The following is a 20914-nucleotide window of genomic DNA, read 5'->3' on the forward strand; positions in this document are numbered from 1 at the left end:
CAGATGCTCAACTGAATGAGATGACCTCTGACACTCACAGCAGCAGCTGGGGCGGCAGCACCACTTCGTTCCCATTTTCAAATTGCTATCCTTGTTGAGAGGGAGAGCTATACAAATAAATAGAATACCTAGGGTTTGGGAGGAAAGTGAACTTCATATATTTTTGTGACTAGAAGCCCACTTCTTGAGGGTTATTAAAATCCTCTGCCCTTTCCTGGATGGGTGGCCATGCCCAGAGCTCAGGGTACAGAGCTCTCCTGCTCAGGGCAATAGCAGGGGCTGTGAAAGAGCTTTCAGCTCACTGAGGCCAGGTCCAGGGACTCAGAACACAGGTGCCTTTTCTGTGCCATTTCTCTGCTCATTAGTGATGTCACAGAAATGGGCTACAGGTAAGTTCTCTGGAAAAAAAAAAATGGTTCCCCAAAAAGGCACCTTCATATTTTTGGTGGTGTTTTACCACTTGAATATTTACTGCATTAATTTTTTAATTAAAATAGTTAATTTCAATAAACACATTATCAAGAGGAAAATTAAAATCCCCCCCCAGAGTAGGACCCTGTCCTGCTTCATTTAGTGGGTGCCCCTTGCTGCCCAGGGGGTGCCACATTGAATGTTTACCACCTTTGATCAGCTCCAGGGGGTAATTCCTAGGGCTGGTGCTAGGGGATGGGGTGACATGTTAAAAAAGTTAAAAATATATCACTTTCATATATTTTGACTTCATTGATTTTCCTGGCCTCACCCAGCATAAATTTCTCCATGGGAAAAAAAAAAAAAAAAAAACCTGCTCAGTCCCAAGGGCTCCATCTTACCTGCTGTGCAGAACCATCCATTTCCCTTGAGACACTTCCCATCCTGGTGAGACATTCACGGCCAAGGGAACTGTGAACTGGCAGAGTGCAGGGCGCCTGGCCTCCTCTTGGCCTGGCCCTGCTGGCACAGGGTGGTCACTGTCCATGGGAACCCAAAGGGGCAGCCTAGGCCTCACAGCCCTTGGTTATGGAACCAGGCCTTCCCTGGGACCCCTGAGATGAATAAGGACGAGGCTGACTCTTTGCTCTGTCTGGGCCCCCATCCATGCCACTGACAAGGCCACACTGGATCCGTGAGCAGTTTATTGAATGAAAGTCACATAGAACTGCCACTGCTCCCACAGGTGGCACATACATAGGTCACCACTGCAACTGGTGATGTTTTCATTTAGAGGCGATTACGGCTACAGACATCTCCCTTCATTTTTAAAAAATAAATATTTTCAAAGCATCTTGCAGCCCAGAGAACTAAGCAGGATCCTCAAACATTCAGGAGTTTTTGAGGAAAACTCAGGAGGAGGAAACAGCTTTGCATGTTTTCCACTGGTTACAGCAGACGCTAGAGCTTTGGCACCGGCCATAGAGTGTGGACACCACACAGAGCCACTCCTCCGCCCAGCGGATGGGAAGGCGCTGCCTGCGGGGACCCATGACAGCAGTTAGAACACTCGCCTGCAGGGCCCACAGGGCCCACATGGCCAGACTGAGATGCTCCTGTGAACTGAAGGAGGGACCAGCGTCAGACCAGCAACCCCACCCCAGCCAGACGCTGCAACGAAGGGGGCCAGCAGGAACGTCCCCATCAGGCCTGAGAGCTGGGGATGTGGGGAGGGGGCTTCCTGGAAGCAGGGATGGCCCACCCAGCATAGGGATGCCTGCCTCATTGTCCCCTCCTGGCCTGCAGGCATTTCCCAGTGCTGGGAGTCGGAAGCCTAAGCCATGTCTGCACAATTCCCCAAGGGGAAGGGCCGCGGCACAGGGCATCCCTCCTTGGGGATGGCCGGTGCATCTGCCCAGCCTGGACCCAGGCCCTCGGCCTTTCCAGGACCCACAGGGGCTTTGGCACCCTGCCACGCCCACACCTTTGGGAACTCCTGGCCCTGCTTCCAGCACCTCAGGGCTTGCCCTGGCCAGGGCCCAGCTGCTCTGGACACAGGCCTGGCCCTGCCTGGTGGGGTCAACACTAGCCTTGCCTGGAAGAAGGCTGACCAGGGGCCAAGACCAGTGGGGCAGCTGCACTGAAGCACTTCATGTACTCTCTGAACCTGAGGCCAACCCTGCTGTTACCCCACCTCGGCCACCCTCTGGCCCCAGGGCGCCCCCACCCAGGCCATGCTGAGACCAAAGGCTCCATGTGCTAGGACCCCGGGTTCTCCTGGCACCGTTTCCCACCCTCGCCGGTCTTGGGGCTCCCGGGGCCCTGCTGCAGGCCCTCTCAGCCCCACCAACCATGTCTGGTCCATGGGGGCTGAGACTGGAGGTTCCCTGATGTCCTTGGCCCTCAGAGCACAGGCCTCCCTCCTCCCGGGTTGTGAAATGCCCTGGGCTCCTGCTGGGGGTATTGAATGGAGGTGGGAGAGAATACCTGCTTTTCCATCACCGGGAAGATGAGGCAGCCCTGCCCCACCTTGCCCTGCCCCAGGGTGAAACCTGCTCATGCCAGTCCTGGCTGAGGGAGCCTGACAAGACCCTGACAGCCAGGACACCATCTCAGGGCCAGGACATCCATGTGGGGGACAGGTGGCTGGGTCAGTGCCCATGGCCAGCAGTCCTAGGTCCTCATCCTCCTTGGCTGCCTCAGAGGGCCTTGGCACTGGCAGGGTGCGTGGCATGGGGTGCGGGCTTCAGGGGGTGGCGGGTGAATGCGTAGGCCTGGCCCAGGATGGCCAGGTCCACCAGCACCTGCAGCAGGCCGCACACTGAGAACTGTAGGGGCGCCCCATTCAGCAGGAAGTACGCCGTCTTGAAGGTGTCGCCACTCGTCCACATGAGGACCATCTTGATGCTGCAGAGACACAGGCAGGGGTCAGGTGCACAAACCAGGATTCAGGGGACATGCCAGAGCCCAGGTGCCATAAACCAGGGGATTAGGGAATATAAACCAGGGGTCAGGGGACACACCAGGAGCTTAAGGGTCATAAACAGGGGTCAAGGGGACATAAACCAGGGGTCAAGACATGAAAGGCAGAGACCCCAGGCCCTGGCCTCCTTCCTACCCCTTCTGTCCTCGCCATGATATAGCCTCGTGTTATGTCGTCTCATGCATGGCCACAGGGACAGGAAGGCCCCTGGACTGCAGGAGCCCTTTGGCCCAAGCTGGAGAAAGGGCCAGCACAGGGGCTGAGGCCATGTGGCCTCACAAGCGTACCATCCTCCGAGCTGCAGGCACATCAGCTAAGTGGCCCTTGGGACAAACTGGCCTCAGACAGAAGAGGAAGGACTGCCACCTCCTTATACCAGGTGGCTGCATTAGAACTGCAGGTCATGGCACCCTGGCCCACGTCCACTGCATGCCTCAGGAAAGCATGGCCTCCCACCCGCACTCCTGCATCCAAAGGCCTCTGGGCCACCACCCCTGGCCAGGCCCCTCACCCAGACATCAGAGGGGGACTCCACTTCTGGTCATCTGCACCACCACCCAGGCTCAGACTGGTCTATGGGGTACAGAGGGGACCCTGTCACCTGTCACTCATGTCTACACACACCACTCCACATGTAGCATCTAAAGCCTGGCTTGTCAGGTAATGAGCACCATCATGTTTGCCAGCATAAAATGTTTAAATCAGACCCATTTCCATGCAGGCTGACCCTTATAAGGCTGATTAAACCAGACTGCGGCAGAAAGCTGAAGTCGGGAGGGAGAAGGGAGCATTCCCAAGTGGACAGGATGCAGACACCAGGCCAAGGCACCATCTATGCAGTGGGCATGGCAGGCACTCACTCCTAAAGTGGCCCGTCCACCTGGAGCTATGGTGCTGGGTTAACTCTGAGCCCAGACTAGTTATTATCTGGAAAACCAGGCAAGGACCTCTCATCCTGTGCCCAGCACAGGGGTGGCCACGTCCCCTACTCTGCCCACTGCAGTGTCAAGCCAACCACGTGGAACCAGGAAAGGAAGTGAACAGCTCTCCTGAGCATCACTCGGTGGCCTCAGGCTTCCAGGAGCCTTTACTTGGGAGAATGACTTGGCTCAGGAGGCACAGAATGCCAGCTGTCCACTTCACATAGCCCAGCACAGATGACTGGTTTTGTCCTATGGGCTCACACAGTGTATAAGGGCTTTTGTTTTAAATCAGCTGATAACTAATTCTGCATTTAAAAATCCAGTTTAGGGAGTTCCTGTCATGGCTCAGTGGTTAACAAATCCGACTAGGAACCATGAGGTTGCGGGTTCAATACCTGGCCTTGCTCAGTGGGTTAAGGATCCGGCGTTGCCGTGAGCTGTGGTGTAGGATGCAGACGTGGCTCGGATCCTGCGTTGCTATGGCTCTGGCATAGGCTGGCAGCTACAGCTCCAATTCGACCCCTAGCCTGGGAACCTCCATATGCCACGGGAGCGGCCCTAGAAATGGCCAAAAAAAAAAAAAAATCCAGTTTATCATATATAATCAGTGCTTTTCTCCAGCTGCTTGCAACACTTTTTGACTTTGGTTTTTAGCATTTTGATTGCTGTGATGTGATGCATGTTTGGGATTTGCTGAACATCTAAATCTTGCACAATTATCATGCATCAAATTTGGGATTTTTCAGCCACTATTTCTTCAACTATTCTGTTTCACACCACTCTTTCCCCTCTCCTGTGGTCTCAGGTGACATCAGTTAGACTTCTTGGTGCTGTCCCTGAGGCGATGGGGGTTTTTTCCGATTTTTTTCCTGTTGTTCAGAATGGATGATTTTCTTTGATTTATCTTCTAATTTACAGATTCGTCCTCTGTCATCTTCATTCTACTATTGAACTCATGAAGTATATTTTTTATTTAGCTATTGTATTTTTCAATTTATATTTTCATTTATCAATTGTATTATTCAATTTTCTAGTTGGTTTTTCTTACAGCTTCTATTTCTCTGGTGAGATGGTCGATCTTCACACTGGTTTCAAAAACATCTACTCTCACTTTTTAGAGCACAGTTATACCCAGTGCCTTTAAAATCTGATTATGCCAGTATCTGTGGCACCCTGGTTGGACTGTCTTGGTTTTCTCTGTTGTCTGTTGGTTGTCTTTTCTTTTGAGGGTCGTTGAGATTTTCCTAACCTTCATATTGAGTAGCTTGGGTTCCTATCCTGGACATTTTTAATGCTCTGCTTCGCTCCTGTAAAGAATGCCATTTTTTTGTTCTAGCAGGGAACTCATGAGGTTAGTTTCAAACTGCAAGTTCTAGCTAGTTTTCAGGGGCTCTGGCTCAATTCATTCAGTTTTCAAAACCACCTTGGTGCTACTCAGATCTGCACTGTGGGCAGCACTCAGCGGCCAGGCTGAGACCTGGGGGGTGGTCTGTCCCACAGGTCTTGGCGGGGACCCCTTCCCACTTCTCAGACCAGGAAGAGAGGCTTCTCTTAGCACCTTCTACCCAGCACACTGTTCAGGACTTCAGGTTGTACAGAAGCCCAGGCTGGCACATGTGGGAAAAACACTCCACATCACTCATACTTCAAGTCCTGGTTTCCTCTCCACCATTCACCTGCTCCAGGGGCCCAGTGCTGCTCTGTCCACAATGTCCAGGCTTGTAAGCTGCACCCAAGGGCAGAGGTGGGCCAGACATGGAAAAGATCTGAGACTGTTCCATCACTGACCACCCTGTGCCCCTCTGCCCTGAGTTCTGCTGGCCCTCACTGGCCAGTCCCTGTGGACACCTAAGCTAGTGAGCCCCAGACAAGGGCTGAGGAGTGGACAGGAAAGCACCTTGCTGCTGCCATCTCTTCCATTTGGGATCTGATGCCTGCAAGTCTGTGCCTCTCTCTGTCTGAATTCTGTCCTTCTCACCTGTGCCAACTGAGGATTTTAGAGTGAGGTAGTGGTGTGACAAATGAGCTGTGGGTGACCCTGTATCATCGCCCAGGGACACAGAGGGGACTAGACAGGAGCCGCCAATAGCAGTGCTCAGAAAAAGCAGCAGGCAGGAGCACTGGGGGCTGCCTAGGCAGTGGCTCAAGTTAACCTGTATGTGCAGAGCAGGGGATCGCAGAGGTGGTGCGGGTGCACATGACACCTCCCACTGTCCCTCAGAGTGTCCACATCCTCCCCACTGCCACCTCTCAAACTGTCCCTAAACTCCCTACTGCTACCTCTCAGTGTCCCCAACCTCTCCACTGTCACCTCCCAGTGTCCTGACCTTGTCCTCCACCCCAGGCCTTCTGTCACCTCCTTTCTTCTATGCACAGAGCCCAGGCACAAAAGCAGGCAATGGTCATTTGCGGGCTGACCCCAGAGGGCATCAGACACCCTAGAAGGAGAAAGGACAAGCCAGCAATGCCCTTCACATCTTCTGCTTCGTCCACCTGAAATCAGAGCAGTTACTATAGAAGCCTCCTCAGTGGAAGCCCCATAACCCTCAACCATCTGCAGCTATGCTAACTTCTGCTCTTATAGAGCAATGGGAGGTCCCCAGCTGCCAAGGACCAGTCTGATGCTCTACAGACATGCCCACATGTCCCTCCTCAGGCCTCCTTCCACATCTGGCTCACGATTCCTCACCAAGCTGAAGTCACATATCAGGTCACACACCGGCAGATGTTGGGGAGCAGGCAGCTCCACTCCTACCCGGGGATAGGGGTGGGTGGGATAGAATGGGACAACTACCCCAGGGGCTGGAGCCACAGGGAGCTATGTGCCCCTCCCTGCTGCACGCAGGCCCAGAGCACAGGAGATAGTCACCCTGAGGGGAACCCATAGCCACTGGGCTCACACACCTGCACACGCCAACCAAAACAGAAGCAGGCGCTGGGCTCTTGAGTCCCAGCTCCCCTGAGAGCTGGCTGGATGCAGCCCTGGTTATACAGTGGCTGGTGGCCGTGATGAGGACAGCAAGTGCTGTGACTGGAACCAGATCTGAACAAGGGCAGCTCTGGGCCTGGGCTGCCTGAGTACCACCAGGCCAGTCCCTGCCGCTAAAGAGCACGTGGTGGCCTGCGTGGCGCCCCTCTTATGGAGAAGCTGAGGTACAGAGAGATCAGGAAACTTGCCCAAAGGCACACAGTAAGTGCCTCAAATGGCAGGAAAGACTAGGGTGGATGGTACAGCTGGAGCCCATCCCCGGCTTGATGTCCCTCTGAGTGCTGAACACACAGGTGCACCTTCACCCCAGCAAGCGCAGAAGTGAGGTCATGGCTGAGAGCTGGGCTCTGCCTAAGGCACAGGAGCATTTTTAGCTGCCTGGATGCCTCCCTGGCCCCGGCCTCAGTTGGTTATCGCATGGGGACAGGAATCTGACGGCCTGCAGAGGCCCCACAACCAGCCCCAAGTGTCAAGGGCTCAGCGGGCCACAGCCAGGTCAAACATGAATCAAGTTCTTTCCCCTCAGCCTGAACAGGGCAGACACAGCAGCCAGAGTGACATGCGCCCTCGTGCTGGGAGCAGGGGCTCTGGTCCCATCTGCCAGAGCGCAAGGCCATCCTTCCCTCATCTTTACCCTCAACAATGATGGGGGGCAGGACTTCCGCATGCCAGGGATGTGCTCGTGGACACCAAACCCAGAACTCGCCCACTGGTGGGTGGCTGGGTCTCCAGGAGACCTACTCCTGGATGTAGGACTCAAACAGCCCAGGGTTCGGATGATGCACAGGGCACAGGAAACCCTATAGAAGCTGGTCTGGGTGGGAGACTTCCCCCACTCCCCCAGGCTGCTTTCTTCCAGCCCAGCAGGTGCCCTGGGAGTAGGATCCCTTTTCCCAGGTCCCTCATCACACCCGTCCCCGCTCCAGCTGCTGCCTCCTGTGCCTGGCCCTCCCCCCGCCTCCTCACTATTTTAATCCCGGCTCCCCTTACCTCATTCTTGGCTCCAGTATTTTTCCTCCCAAAATGGGCAGCCAGATCACTATTCCTAAAATACCTCTCACCTCATCCTCGCCCTGTCCAGCCCTGCAGAAGGCCTCTCCCTGGCCCACTCACCTCCCCACCCACTACTCATTCCTGTCTCCCAGCCTGGGCCCACACCTTTCCCTCCTTACCACCTATCTAACTCTCTCCCAAAGTTCAAAACCTACCCACGGCACATCCCAAAGGAGTAGGCCTTTGTGACCTTAGGTGACAAGAAATGATGATTTACTGAGTGTAACATCAAAAACATAGCAATTTTAAAAAAAATATATTGGACTTCATCAAAATTCAAATCTGTGCTGCAAAGGAAAGTATCAAGTGAAAAAACCCATACAATGGGAAGTTTTTGCAAATCATGTATCTGATGTGGTTCTGGTGTCCAAAATATTTAAAGACCTCTACAACTCAATAATAAAAGACAAACAACCAAATTTTACAATAGGCAAAGAATCTGAATTGACCTCTCTCAAAGAAGATACACAAATGCCAATAATCACAACGAAAAGGCACTGGATGTCATTAGTCATCAGGGAAACGCAGATAAAGGCACAGGAGATCCCACTTCACACTGACTAGGACACCCACAGTCAAAAGGTCAGATAGTGACAAGTGCTGGTGAGGATGTGGAAAGGGCAGGACCACGAATGCCTGGCAAGGATATAAACGATGCAGCCACCGACCCAGCAGCTCCACTCCTTGGTCTATTCTAAGGAAAATGAAACATACATCCACACAGAAACCTGTACACAAATGTTTACAGAAGCATCATTCACAATCACCAAAAAAATGCTGAACAACCAAAATGTCCAGCAACTGAAGAACGGCTAAACAAATTTTGATCCATCCATACAGTGAAACGTTATTCAACCTTAAAAAGGACAGACTGGAGTTCCCATCGTGGGCTCAGTGGAAATGAATCTGACTAGTATCCATGCGGATGCAGGGTCAATCCCCGGCCTCCTTGCTCAGTGGGTTAAAGATCCGGCGTTGCTGTGAGCTGTAGTTAGGTCACAGATGCAGCTCAGATCCTCTGTTGCTGTGGCTGTGCAATAGGTCAGCAGCTACAGATCGGATTCAACCCCTAACCTGTGAACCTCCATAAGCCACGGGTGTGGCCCTAAAAAAAAAAAGGACAGATTGGACAAATCTTGGGAACATTATGCAAAGTGAAAGCAGCACAAAGGACCACGTACCATATGATTCCATTTATGTGGTGTGTCCAGACTAGACAAGGCTGTACAGACAGAAAGTAGGTCCGAGGTTGCCTGGCCTTGGGGGGGTGGGGGGTGGGGATTGGGACAAATGGGGAGTGATTTCCCTTTCATCTCTGAAAGATATTTTCACTGATATAAGATTCTGGGTTGATAGTTCTTTTCTTTTAGCACTTGAAAAATGTTGTGCCACTTCCTTTCTGGCCTCTATGGTTTACTAATTACTAATGGGCGTGAGGCTGACTTTTGGGTGATAAAAATGTACTAAAATTAGATCGTGGTATGAATTACTGAAATCCTGAATTGAGTACTTTAAATTGGCAATGGTTAAAGATCTGGCATTGTCACTGCTGTGGCTCTGGCTACAGCTGTGGTGCAGGTTTGATCCCTAGGCCAGGAACTTCTGCATGCAATGGGTGAAGCCAAAAAAAAAGTTATTATATTGAAAAATACAATAACCAAAAGGAAACAGTTAATGAATGGACTGAGAGCACAGTGGCTGGGACAATAGAAAGAAGCAGTGAATAATAACAAATGATTATAACAAAGGAATCATAGCAAATGACCTAACACTAATATCATCAGAGTCCTTGAGAAGGGAAAGGGCAGGACTGCAAAAGCACTCAAAGCAACAATGACTGAAACTTCCTCAATTAAGTTTCAAGACATATAGTGCCAGGGATTCCAGAAGCTGAGTGAATTCCAAATAGCATAAATCCATATCAAGAGACACATCATTGTCAAACTTCTAAAAACTCAAAACAAAGATAAAAATCTCAATAGCAGCTAAAGCGTAATAACTTATAAGTGAAAATAATTAAAATGACAATGGGTTTCTCTCAGAAACCATAGAGGCCAGAAAGGAAGTGGCACAACATTTTTCAAGTGCTAAAAGAAAAGACCTATCAACCCAGAATCTTATATCAGTGAAAATATCCTTCAGATATGAAAGGGAAATCAGGACATTCTCGGATGAAGGAAAGTAAAAAATTCTTCCACCACCTGATACTCTTAAAGGCTAGTTAGGAGTCCTGGTGGCACAGGTTGTGGATCTGATTGCAGGGCTTAGGTCATTGCAGAGGCACAGGTTCAACCCCCAACCCGGCGAAGTGAGCTAAGGACCCAGCATTGCCACAGCTTTGGCACAGGCCACAGTTGCAGTGCAGGTTCAATCCTTGGCCCAGGAGCTTCCACATGCTGCAGGTGCAGCCAAAAAAAATAATAATAATGAGAGTAAATATCAATGAAATTTAAAACAGAAAAGTCTACAAAGCAGAATTAATTCTTTGAAAAGATGAATAAAACTGACATACTTTTAGCAAGAAGAAATATATAAATTATCAGTAATGCAGCACAGAACATCACTACAGACCCTGAAAACATCAAAAAGAGAACCCTATGAACACTGACAACACAGATGAAATATACCAATGCTTCTAAGAGCCTAAACTACCACAGCTCACCCAACATGAATCAGAAAATTTTAATAACCCTGTAACTATTAAGGAAATTGAATCCATAATTTAAAACTTCCAACAAAAGAAACATCCAAGCCTAGAGGATTTCATCAGAGATTTCAGTAAATGCTTTAAGAAGAGTTAACACAAATTCTGCACTATCTCTTCTGGAAAATAGAAGGAAGACTTGTTGATTAATTTTACAAAGCTAGTATTACCTTAAAACCCAAACCAAAGTAATACGAAAGAAAATGAAAAAAGAAAGAAAACTACAGATCAATACCCTCATGAAGACAGACACAAAAATCCTTAAAAGGAGTTCCCATTGTGGCTCCTCAGAAACAAATCTGACTAGCATCCATGAGGATGCAGGTTCGATCCCTGGCCTTGCTCAGTGGGTTAAGGATCCGGTGTTGCCATGAGCTGTGGTGTAAGGTCACAGACGTGGCTTGGATCTGGCATTGCTGTGGCTGTGGCATAGGCTGGCAGCTGCAACTCCATTTCAACCCCTAGCTGGGAAACCATATGCCGTGGGTGCAGCCCTAAAAAGACAAAAAAAAAAAAAAAAAAATCCTTAAAATATTAGCAAGTAGAATTCAGCAGTCTCTATATATTAGTTTATAAAAATGTAAATGCCGTGACTAAGAATGATTTATTTCTGGAATGCAAGATTGGCTCAATATTTGAAAAACATCAATGCAATCACCATTGGCTAAAGAAAAACCCCGTAATCATATCAATCAGTGCAGAAAAAGCATTTCACGATACTCAAAACTCATTCAATATAAAAACTGTCAGAAAACAGGGAGTTCCTGTCATGGCTCAGTGGTTAATGAATCCGACGAGGAATCATGGGGTTGCGGGTTCTATCCCTAGCTTCGCTCAGTGGGTTAAGGATCCGGCACTGCTGTGAACTGTGGTGTAGGTTGAGCAGTCGCGGCTTGGATCCCTCGTTGCTATGGCTCTGGTGTAGGCCGGTGGCTACAGCTCTGGTTAGACCCCCTAGCCTGGGAACTTCCATATGCCATGGGTGTGGCCCTAAAAAGACAAAAGACAAAAAAAAAAAAAAAAAAACTATCAGAAAACAGGCGTAGAGAGCTTTCTACACCTAACATTATACTTAGTGGTGAAACACAAGTCTTCAGATCAGGAACAAGCAGCATGTCCACTATCACTACTCTTATTCAACATAGTTCTGAAAGTTCCAGTTAGTACAAAAAGGCAAGGAAAGGAAATAAAAGGCACACCGATCAGAAAGTAAGACATAAAACTATTCCTTTTTTTTTTTGGCCACACCCATGGCATGTAGAAGTTTCTAGGCCAAAGACTTAACCTGAGCCACAGCAATGACAATGCCAGATCCTTTATCCACTAGGCCAACAGGGAACACCAAAACTATTTCTATTTTTACATGATTGTTTACATGGAAAATCTGAAGGGTCTACAAGAAAACCAGAAACTACTGAGTTCAGGAAGGTTTCTAGATGTAAGATAAACATACAAAATTAACTGTATTTCTATATGCTAGCAACTCTAAAAAATAAAATTTAAGATGCAATACCAATTACAGTTACTCAAAAGTGAATAAAATACTTCAAAGTCAGAGAAAAACAATACTACATAATATCACTTATGGATGGAATCTAAAAATAATACAAATAAATCTATATACAAAAGAGAAACAGACTCATGGACATAGAAAACAAATTATGGTTATCAAAGGGGAAAGGGAGTGGGGGAGATTTAAATTAGGAATTTGGTATTAACAGATATAAACTACTATACATAAAACAGATAAGCAACAAGGATTTATAGTGTAGAACAGGGAACTATATTCAATATCTTGTAATAACCCAAAATGGAAAATACTCTGAAAAAATATGTATGTATGTATGTATGTATGTATGTGTATATATATCACTGAATCATTTTGCTGTACACCTGAAACTAACACAGTATTGTAAATCAACTACATTCAATAAAAAAATTTTTAAGTAAATGAAATACTTCGGTATAAATGTAATAAAGCATGTGGTAGACTTCTATCCTGAAAACTGCAAAAGGCTGATAAAAGAAATCAAAGAAACTCTAAGTAAATGGAAAGATAAACCAGGCTAAAGGATTAAAACACTCAACATAGTAAAGCTGTCACTTCTTAAATCGATATACAACACAATCTCTTCCCAAAATTCCAGCAATATTTTTGGCAGGTATAGATAAGATTATTCTAAACTGTACATGAAAGACAAAATAATTAGAATATCAAAAACAAAAGAAAATGGGAGGAATCAGACTGATTATACATCTGCAGTACTGAAGACTGTGGTATTGGCAGAGGGACTTACACGTGGATCAATGGACTAGAAGAGAATCCAGAAATAGATCCACACAAATATACCCAACTGATTGTTGACAAAGGTGAAGAAAAAAAATCAATCTAAGTCTCATGCCTTATAAAATAATTAACTCAAAAGGTTTAAATGGAAAATGCAAAACAATAAAACATTTAGAAAAAGACAAAGGAGAAAATACTCAGGATCTAGAGCTAGGCCAAGGGTGCTAAGACTTGACACCAAAGTCATGATACATAAAAGGTAAAACTGATAAACTGGACTTCATAAAAAACTTCTAAATTTGCTCTATAAAGGATCCTACTGTTGGGAGTTCTGTGGCACAGTCGGTTGGGCATCTGGCATTGTTCCTGCAGCAGCTTAGGTCACTGCTGTGGCTCAGGTTTGATCTCTGGCCTGGGAACTTTTGTGTGCTGTGGGTGCAGCCAAAAAAAAAAAGGAAAAAAAGGAAAGAACTCTGTTAAGGGTATGAAAAGACAGACTAAGAGAAAGTATTTGCAAACCTCATATCCTACAAAGGGTTGGTTAAAAACAAAAACTCTTAAAAGTCAACAGTTTTTTAAAGATCCAATTAGAAAATGGGTGAAGGAGTTCCCATCATGGCTCAGTGGTTAACAAATCTGACTATGAACCATGAGGTTACGGGTTCAATCCCTGGCCTCGTTCAGTGGGTTAAGGATCCGGTGTTGCTGTGAGCTGTGGTGTAGGTCGCAGACGCAGCTCGGATCCCACATTACTGTGGCTGTGGCATAGACCGGTGGCTACAGCTCCGATTGGACCCCTAGCCTGGGAACCTCCATATGCCACAGGAGCGGCCCAAGAAATGGCAAAAAGACAAAAAAAAAAAGAAAATGGGTGAAGACATGAGGAGACATTTCACCAAAACAGATATAAAGGTAGCAAATAAGCAAATGAAAAATGTTCAACATCATTAGCCATTAGGAAAATGCAAATTAAAATGATAGTGATATATGACACATAAGTCTATGTAAAAAATATTGACATCAAATACTGGCAAGAAAGTGAAGAAACTGCTAGTGGGAAGGTAAATGGTACAGCCACCTTGGAAACAGTTTGGCAATGTCTTTGAAAACTAAAAATGAAACTACCATATAATTCAGCAATTGCATTCTAGGCATTTATCCAAGAGAAATGGAAACTTATGTTAACACAAAAATCTATACGTGAATGTTTACAGAAATATTATTTGTAATAGCTGTGAACTGCAAATAATCCAGATGTCCTTCAAGAGGTGAGTGGTCAAGCAGACTGTGAACACCCACCCACACTGTGAAAGATTATGGAGTGAACTGTTAATATAGCAACAACTGGGGTGACTCTCCAGAGAATCACATCAAGTAAAAAAAAAAAAACCAAACTTAAAAGATCGTATACAATGTGATCCCATCTACACAACATGCTTGCAATGACAAAAGTATAGTGATGGATAACAGTGCCTGCCCAGTTAGGTCTGGGGTGGGCAGGGCTGGGCAAGCTGGTGCTAGGACAGCAGGAACCCTGGTTGGGGGACTCTGTCTGGATGTGTCCTGTCAGTGCCCTGGCTGTGAGACCGGGCCACAGTTTTGCAAAATGTTACAACTGGGCAAGCTGAGTAAAGGGTACATGGGCTCTTCCTATATTATGACTTTTTTTGTTTTTGCTAAATTGTTTTCACTGACATAAAATTTACCATCTTAATGATTTTTAGTATACGGTTCAATGATATTAGTTGCAGTCACTCTGTTTTGCAACTATCACCACCATCCATCCACATAATCTTTTCATCTTGTAAAACTGAAACTCTGTACCCACTAAACAATAACTCTCCATTCTCCCATTCTCACAGTCCTGGAAGCCACCATCTACTTTCTGTCTCTATGATTTTGACAACTCTAAATACCTCATATATGTGAAACCATACAGTGTTTCTCCTTTTTGACTGGCTTCTTTCACGAAGGAGAATATCCTCCAAGTTCCATGCTGTAGCAAGTGTCAGAATTTCCTTCTTTATTAAGACTGAGTAATACTCCACTGAATGGACATACCACATTGCTTATCCATCCACCCACTGGTGGACACTTGGGTTGCTTCCATGTTTTGGGCACTGTGAATAATGCTGCTATGAACGTGGGTATACAATACCTTTTCAAGAGCCTGCTTCCAATTCTTTTGGTATATGCCCAAAAGTGGAATTGCTAGGTCATTTCGGAATTATATTTTAATATTTTGAGGAAACATCATACTGTTTTCCACAGCAGCTGTACCATTTTGGATGTCAACCAACAGAACATAAGAGTTCCAATTTTTCCGCATCCTCACCAGCACTTGCCATTCTTTGTTTTTCTGATAGTGAGGTGCCATCTCACTGTAGTTTTCACTGCACAGGTTTTTTGCCTCCATAGTCAAGTTAATTCCCAAGCATTTTGTCCTTTTGATGTTATTGAAAATAGAATTGTTTTCACCCCATCAGGGAGAACCTGAGACCTCTTCTTGGTGACATTGAGGGGAATAAGCTGTTGCATCATTTCTTCCACTAAGGGGCTTGAACCTTGTCTCTTCTGGAGACATCTCTGTCTGGTCTCCCACCCATGGACTGGAGCCACCAGGCTGCAGGCTGCAGGCAGCTGCTTCACAGGAGGGGCTCTGCCTTCCCTCACTGGTCACACACCAACGTACCCACCTTCACATGAGAGGTCCAAGGACCAGTGTGCTTAACCCTAAACTGCTCTCTAACTGGCAGTTTTCCAAATAGAATTGAAAGTGAGGTACATTTGCTGTTACTGTGCATGTGAGGACACTGAGGGAGCCATGTGCCTACCTCATGCCCTCCGTGGACTGGAGGCGGTGGTTGCGGTAGAGCTGCGGGACGCCCAGCATGGCCTCGGTCAGCACAGCCAGGAAGCCCAGGGTCTCCACAAACAGGGCTGAGTCGATGGACAGATATGTGACGTAGCCTGCCACGCCGGTGAAGGCCAGGACACACTGCACGTAGTCTCCAAAGCTGCTCCAGCGCCAGAAATGATGAGGGTCCAAGTCTAGGGCAAATGGAAAGGCATGAGCTGAACTTGCAGGCCAGAGTCGGCAAGAGAAGGGTGGGGCTGAGTGAGGGGTGGGGCTGAGTGAGGAGGGAGGGTTTGAGTGAGGGGTGGGTCTGAGTGAGGAGGGCAGGGCTGAGTGAGGTGGAGGTGACCTGAATGACGAGGTCAAGGTCAATGTGAGGACATGGTCATGAACTCTGGGTTCCAGCTCCTCCATCAAAGCATTTCTGAGGGAGTCTACAGATACTAACTCAACCTTAAATTCCTCCTAAAACAGTATTGATAGCCTAGTGCAGGATTAATCCAGAGCCTCCTGAACTTGTCTCCTGGTCAGAATCCCATTCCTTCCCCTACAATTTTAGATTAACATATTTCTCCACTTCATCAGATATAACAGAGGATTAATAGCACCAACCTCCTACGATTGTTTTCCTGATTGAGTTAACCTTATCATTTTCCAAAAAGTACTTGGTTCTTAATAAGGGTCACTAAGGTATACAATATCACCACATACTCAGCCGATATAGAGATGTGTCCTGTACTCACAAACCCTCACACAAATGAGCAAATACATGTGGCACCCGGGTTTTGGCAGAGGGGGGTCCTGGGTGCAGGGAAGGTCGGGGAACGGGGCGAACACCAAGGGAGCACAACAGGGGTGTGATATGCCCCAGCCTATGCCGGGCCCAGGGTCCAGCCCAGGGTACCCAGCCAGGGCTGCATGTGGGTAAGGTCTCATTGGTCAGGGCCGTCCAGCCAGGGGGCCCAGGAAGGGCTGTGGGGGGTCCAGGCTGCACATACACCCAGGTTCCCCACTACAGGCTCCACTCCCTCACCCCCACCCCTGAGAATCAGATATCTGAGCTAGAAGTGGGGGTGTAGGCAGGGGCCAGGAGGGATGGACATGGCCTGCTGGTCTGTGGTCACCTCCCAGAGCAGGGCAAAAACCCCAGGTGCAGCACGGGGGAGGCCATGTAAGCTGAAGGAGCCAGGAACTCAGAGCTAGGCAAATGCAGAGGCAGTGCAGACAGAAGTGGTGAGAAGGTGTAGCAAGTGGAGGGGACTCAAACCCAGCTGAAGATTTGGGCCGAGGAGTGGAGCAAGCACAGAGCACAGTGAGAGCTCGGCAGGATGGGGGCAGGCTGCAGTCACCTGGAGGGGTCCAGAGGACTTCAGAAAGCTGGGTCTGAAGTCAATCTGTCAGAGGCTTTTCTATTTTATGTTTTCAAGGAGCAAGTCAATTGGCAAATGACTAACAGAAAAACCTTGTTAAAATTTTTTTTTAGAAACGACTGAGGTTGGACCCCTACCTTCATGTACAAAAATTAACTCAAAATGGATCAAAAACCTAAATACACTAAATAAAAACTAGAAAATTCTTAGAAAGCTCCTTGACGTTGGTCTTGGCAATGATTTTTTGGATATGATTCGAAAGTGGAAGTAACAAAAGCAAAAATAAACAAGTGGAACTACATCAAACTAAAAAACTTTTGCAACTCAGAGACACAGAGAACAAACTGATGGTTCCCAGTGGGGCAGCAGAGGTAATACAGGGGTTAGGGCATGGGAGATCCACACTGCTGGGTGTAAGTCAGGCTACAGGATATCTTGTACAACACTAGAAATATGGCCAATACTTTGTAATAACTGTAAATGGATGGAGTGTAACCTTTAAAAATTGTATAAAAATTTATTTTAAAAAAAGAGAAAAAGCTCCTGCAGAACAGAAGAAACAGTCAACATAAAAAGGCAACCTATGGGGAGTTCCCATTGTGCCTCAGCAGTTAACAAACCCGACTAGTATCCATGAGGATGTGGGTTCCTCCCTGGCCTTGCTCAGTGGGTTAAGGTTCCAGCATTGCTGTGAGCTGTGGTGTAAGTCAGAGACGCAGCTTGGATCCCGAGTTGCTGTGGCTGTGGTGTAGGGTGGGATCTGCAGCTCCAATTTGATCCCTAGTCTGACAACTTCCATATGCCAAAAAGACAAAAAAAAGAAAAAAAAAGGCAAACTATGGAATGGGAGGCAATATTTACCAACTATCTTCTTATAAGGAGTTAATATCCAGGATCCATATGGAACTCATAATCTCAACATCAAAAAAAAAAAACCAGTTAAAAATGGGCAAAGGACCTGAATAAACATTTTTCCAAAGAAGACATACAAATGGCCAACAGGTAAATGAAAAGATGTTCAACCTCACTAAGCATCAGGGAAATTCAAATCAAAACCATGAGACATCACCTCACACCTGTCAGAATGGCCATTATCAAAAAGACAAGAAATAACAAGTGTCCATGACGATGTGGAGAAAGAGGGGTCTCATGCACTGCTGGTGAGAAGGTAATAAATTGGTGCAGCTGCTGTGGAAAACAGCATAGAATTCCTCAAAAAATTTAAAATAGGAATTGCCATTATAGCACAGTGGAAATAAACCTGAACAGTATCCATGAGGATGCCGGTTCAATCCCTGGCCTTGCTGTGTTGTAGGATCACAGACACGGCTCGGATCCCACATTGCTCTGGCCAGCAGTTGTAGCTCCAATTCAACCCCAGCCTGGGAACTTCTATATGCTGTGGGTGTGGCCCTAAAAAGCAAAATAAATAATAAAGAAAGAAAGAAAAATAAAATAGAATTACCTTATGATTCATTCTCATTTCTGGGTATTTCTTGAAAGGAAATGAAATCACTGCTTTGAAGAGGAATCTGCACCCCCACAATCAACACAGCATTATTCACAGTAACGAAGACATGAAAAAAGCCTAAGGGTCCATGGATGAACATCGATATGGGCATCAGGCTAAGTGTGATCAGGAGGAGAAAGGCAATGCTATAAGTTGTCACTTACTTACAGGTGGATCTAAAAAAGCCAAACTCATAGAAACAGAGGCTTAGAACGGCGGTCACCATGGGCTTGGGGTATGAGGAAAAGAGCAATGTTGGTCCAAGCGTACAAACTTCCAGTTACAAGACGAATAAGTTCTAGGGACCTGATATACAGCGCAGTGCCCACAGTTAACAATATTGTGTGATATACTTGAAAGTTGTTAAGAGAGTTGATTTTAAATGGCATCACCACAATTTTAAAAATGGAAAAAAAAATAATGAGATGAGGGGATGGAAGGGTTAACTAATCTTAATTATTTTGGTAATCTTTTTTGCAACATATATGTGTATCAAATCATAACATTATACACCTTAAATATAGTGTATGTGAATAATACTTCAATAAAGCTGAAGAAAATTAACTTCATTTCAAAAAAGATGCAATCAAGAGTGAAAAGTCAATCAATAGAATGGGAGAAAATATTTCCAAATCATACATCCAGAAAGGGACTTATATCCGGAATATATAAAGAAAGGCTGCAATTGAAAAACAAAATTACAAAGAACCCAATTTTAAAAGAGGTCAAAGGACTTGAACAGACATCTCTCCAAAGAAGATACAGAAATGGCCAATGCCCAAGCAAAAAGATAATGTCATTCACCACCCCTAGTGGAAATGTAGGTCAAAACTACAAGATACGACTTTACGCCCATTAGGATGGTTACTATTTTAAAAACAGAAAATAAGTATTGACAAGGATATGGAGAAACTGGAATTCTAATGCCCTGTTGGTGGAGTATAAAATGCTGGAGCTGCTATGGAAAGCAGTATGGCAGTTTCTAAGAAAATTAAACACAGGATTATTACATGATCCAGCAACTCCACTTTTGGGCATACACCCAAAAGAAGTGCAAACAGATACTCCAACAGATATTTGTACACTCATGTTCATAGTGGCATTATTCAGAATAGCTACAATGTGGAAGCAAGCCAAGTGTCAATCGACAGATGAATGGATAAACAAAATGTATATATATGCCATGGAGTATGATTCAGTCTCAAAAATGAAGGAAATTCTGCACATGGATCCATCTACAGTATGGATAAACTCTGAGAACACTACACTGCGTGAAATAAGTGAGACAAAAAGACAAATACTAAAGCTGCGTGATTCCATTTACACAAGGCACTTAGAGTAGAATCACAGAGTCAGAAACTAGATGGTAGGCACCTGAGGTGCCAGCAGTACAGGGGCCGCCCTGACATCCATGTGGAGGGTCTGAGTCCCCAGGGACTGGGGCCATGAGGTTGAGCAGAGAGGGCAGCTTCTCGGTGGGACCAAGCTGTTCCTCTCTGCTGGTACTAACAAAACCAAGGAAAAGATCTGCTCCATGCCAGACCATGCCAGTCACTGCAGCCGGCCAGTCTATAAACTCACCGATGAGAACAGAGCAGCCGGCCAGTCCATAAAAAACTTGCTAATGAGAGCTCGGGCTGGTGTGAATGTTGAGCAATGCATCTCAGAACAAGGCCTTAGAGACAGCACAGTTGTCCTGGAGGCCATAAGACTTCAACATGCGCTTGGCCAGAAGAACACTGCCCAGGGAGGAACCTGCCCAGCCCTGGAACTTCACCTCGGGCCCAGATGGCCACTTCTGACCTTCGGGCCCTCTCAGCCCATCTGCTGGTCCAGATCTGGATGTGTCAGAGGCAGGTTTGGTAAAGCTGTTTTAGCCAAACCAATCATCCACATCAATGCCAATAACCCACCCTGGGTTAGAAACCACCCTGCTGGGGCATCCTGGCAACCCCCTCCTCTCACTAACGCTGAGAACAGGAGCCCCCACCACCACCACTGCAATCACCAAGTGTCCACTGAGGGGGACGCTGGGGCACCCACGGCTGAGCCTGGCCTCACTCTGATCCACGGTGACGTGGCAGCCATGTGCCAAACCCTAACTGTATTAAGTCTGCAAAAGGATCACTGGTGAGAAATGAAAACCAAACTGATCCGTGTTTATTCAAAAAAAGCACAAAATTGAATTTTATGTAATTAAACTCACTTATAGCAGAGACTGCAGAGTCAGACATTTTTAAAGAATCCCTTTTGGAGTTCCCGTCGTGGCGCAGTGGTTAACGAATCCAACTAGGAACCATGAGGTTGCGGGTTCGGTCCCGCCCTTGC

The 20914-nt window shown here is 46.7% G+C and overlaps 1 protein-coding gene across 3 annotated transcripts in view; it reads right to left on the bottom strand.

Annotated features, from left to right (window-relative positions):
* PQLC1 (PQ loop repeat containing 1) overlaps nucleotides 1098-20914 on the bottom strand; it is a 58158-nt gene continuing 38341 nt past the window's right edge. For all 3 annotated transcript variants that reach the window (XM_005660578.3, XM_003480628.4, XM_013993978.2), the window contains 2 exons: nucleotides 15684-15900; nucleotides 1098-2817 (listed from right to left, as the gene is read on the bottom strand). In XM_005660578.3, the coding sequence (XP_005660635.1) occupies nucleotides 2610-2817; nucleotides 15684-15900 (425 nt within the window). In that variant the 3' untranslated portion in view covers nucleotides 1098-2609. The remainder of the gene's footprint in view (nucleotides 2818-15683; nucleotides 15901-20914) is intronic.

This window comes from Sus scrofa, chromosome 6 (genome assembly GCF_000003025.6).
Source record: "Sus scrofa isolate TJ Tabasco breed Duroc chromosome 6, Sscrofa11.1, whole genome shotgun sequence".
Classification (NCBI taxonomy): domain Eukaryota; kingdom Metazoa; phylum Chordata; class Mammalia; order Artiodactyla; family Suidae; genus Sus; species Sus scrofa.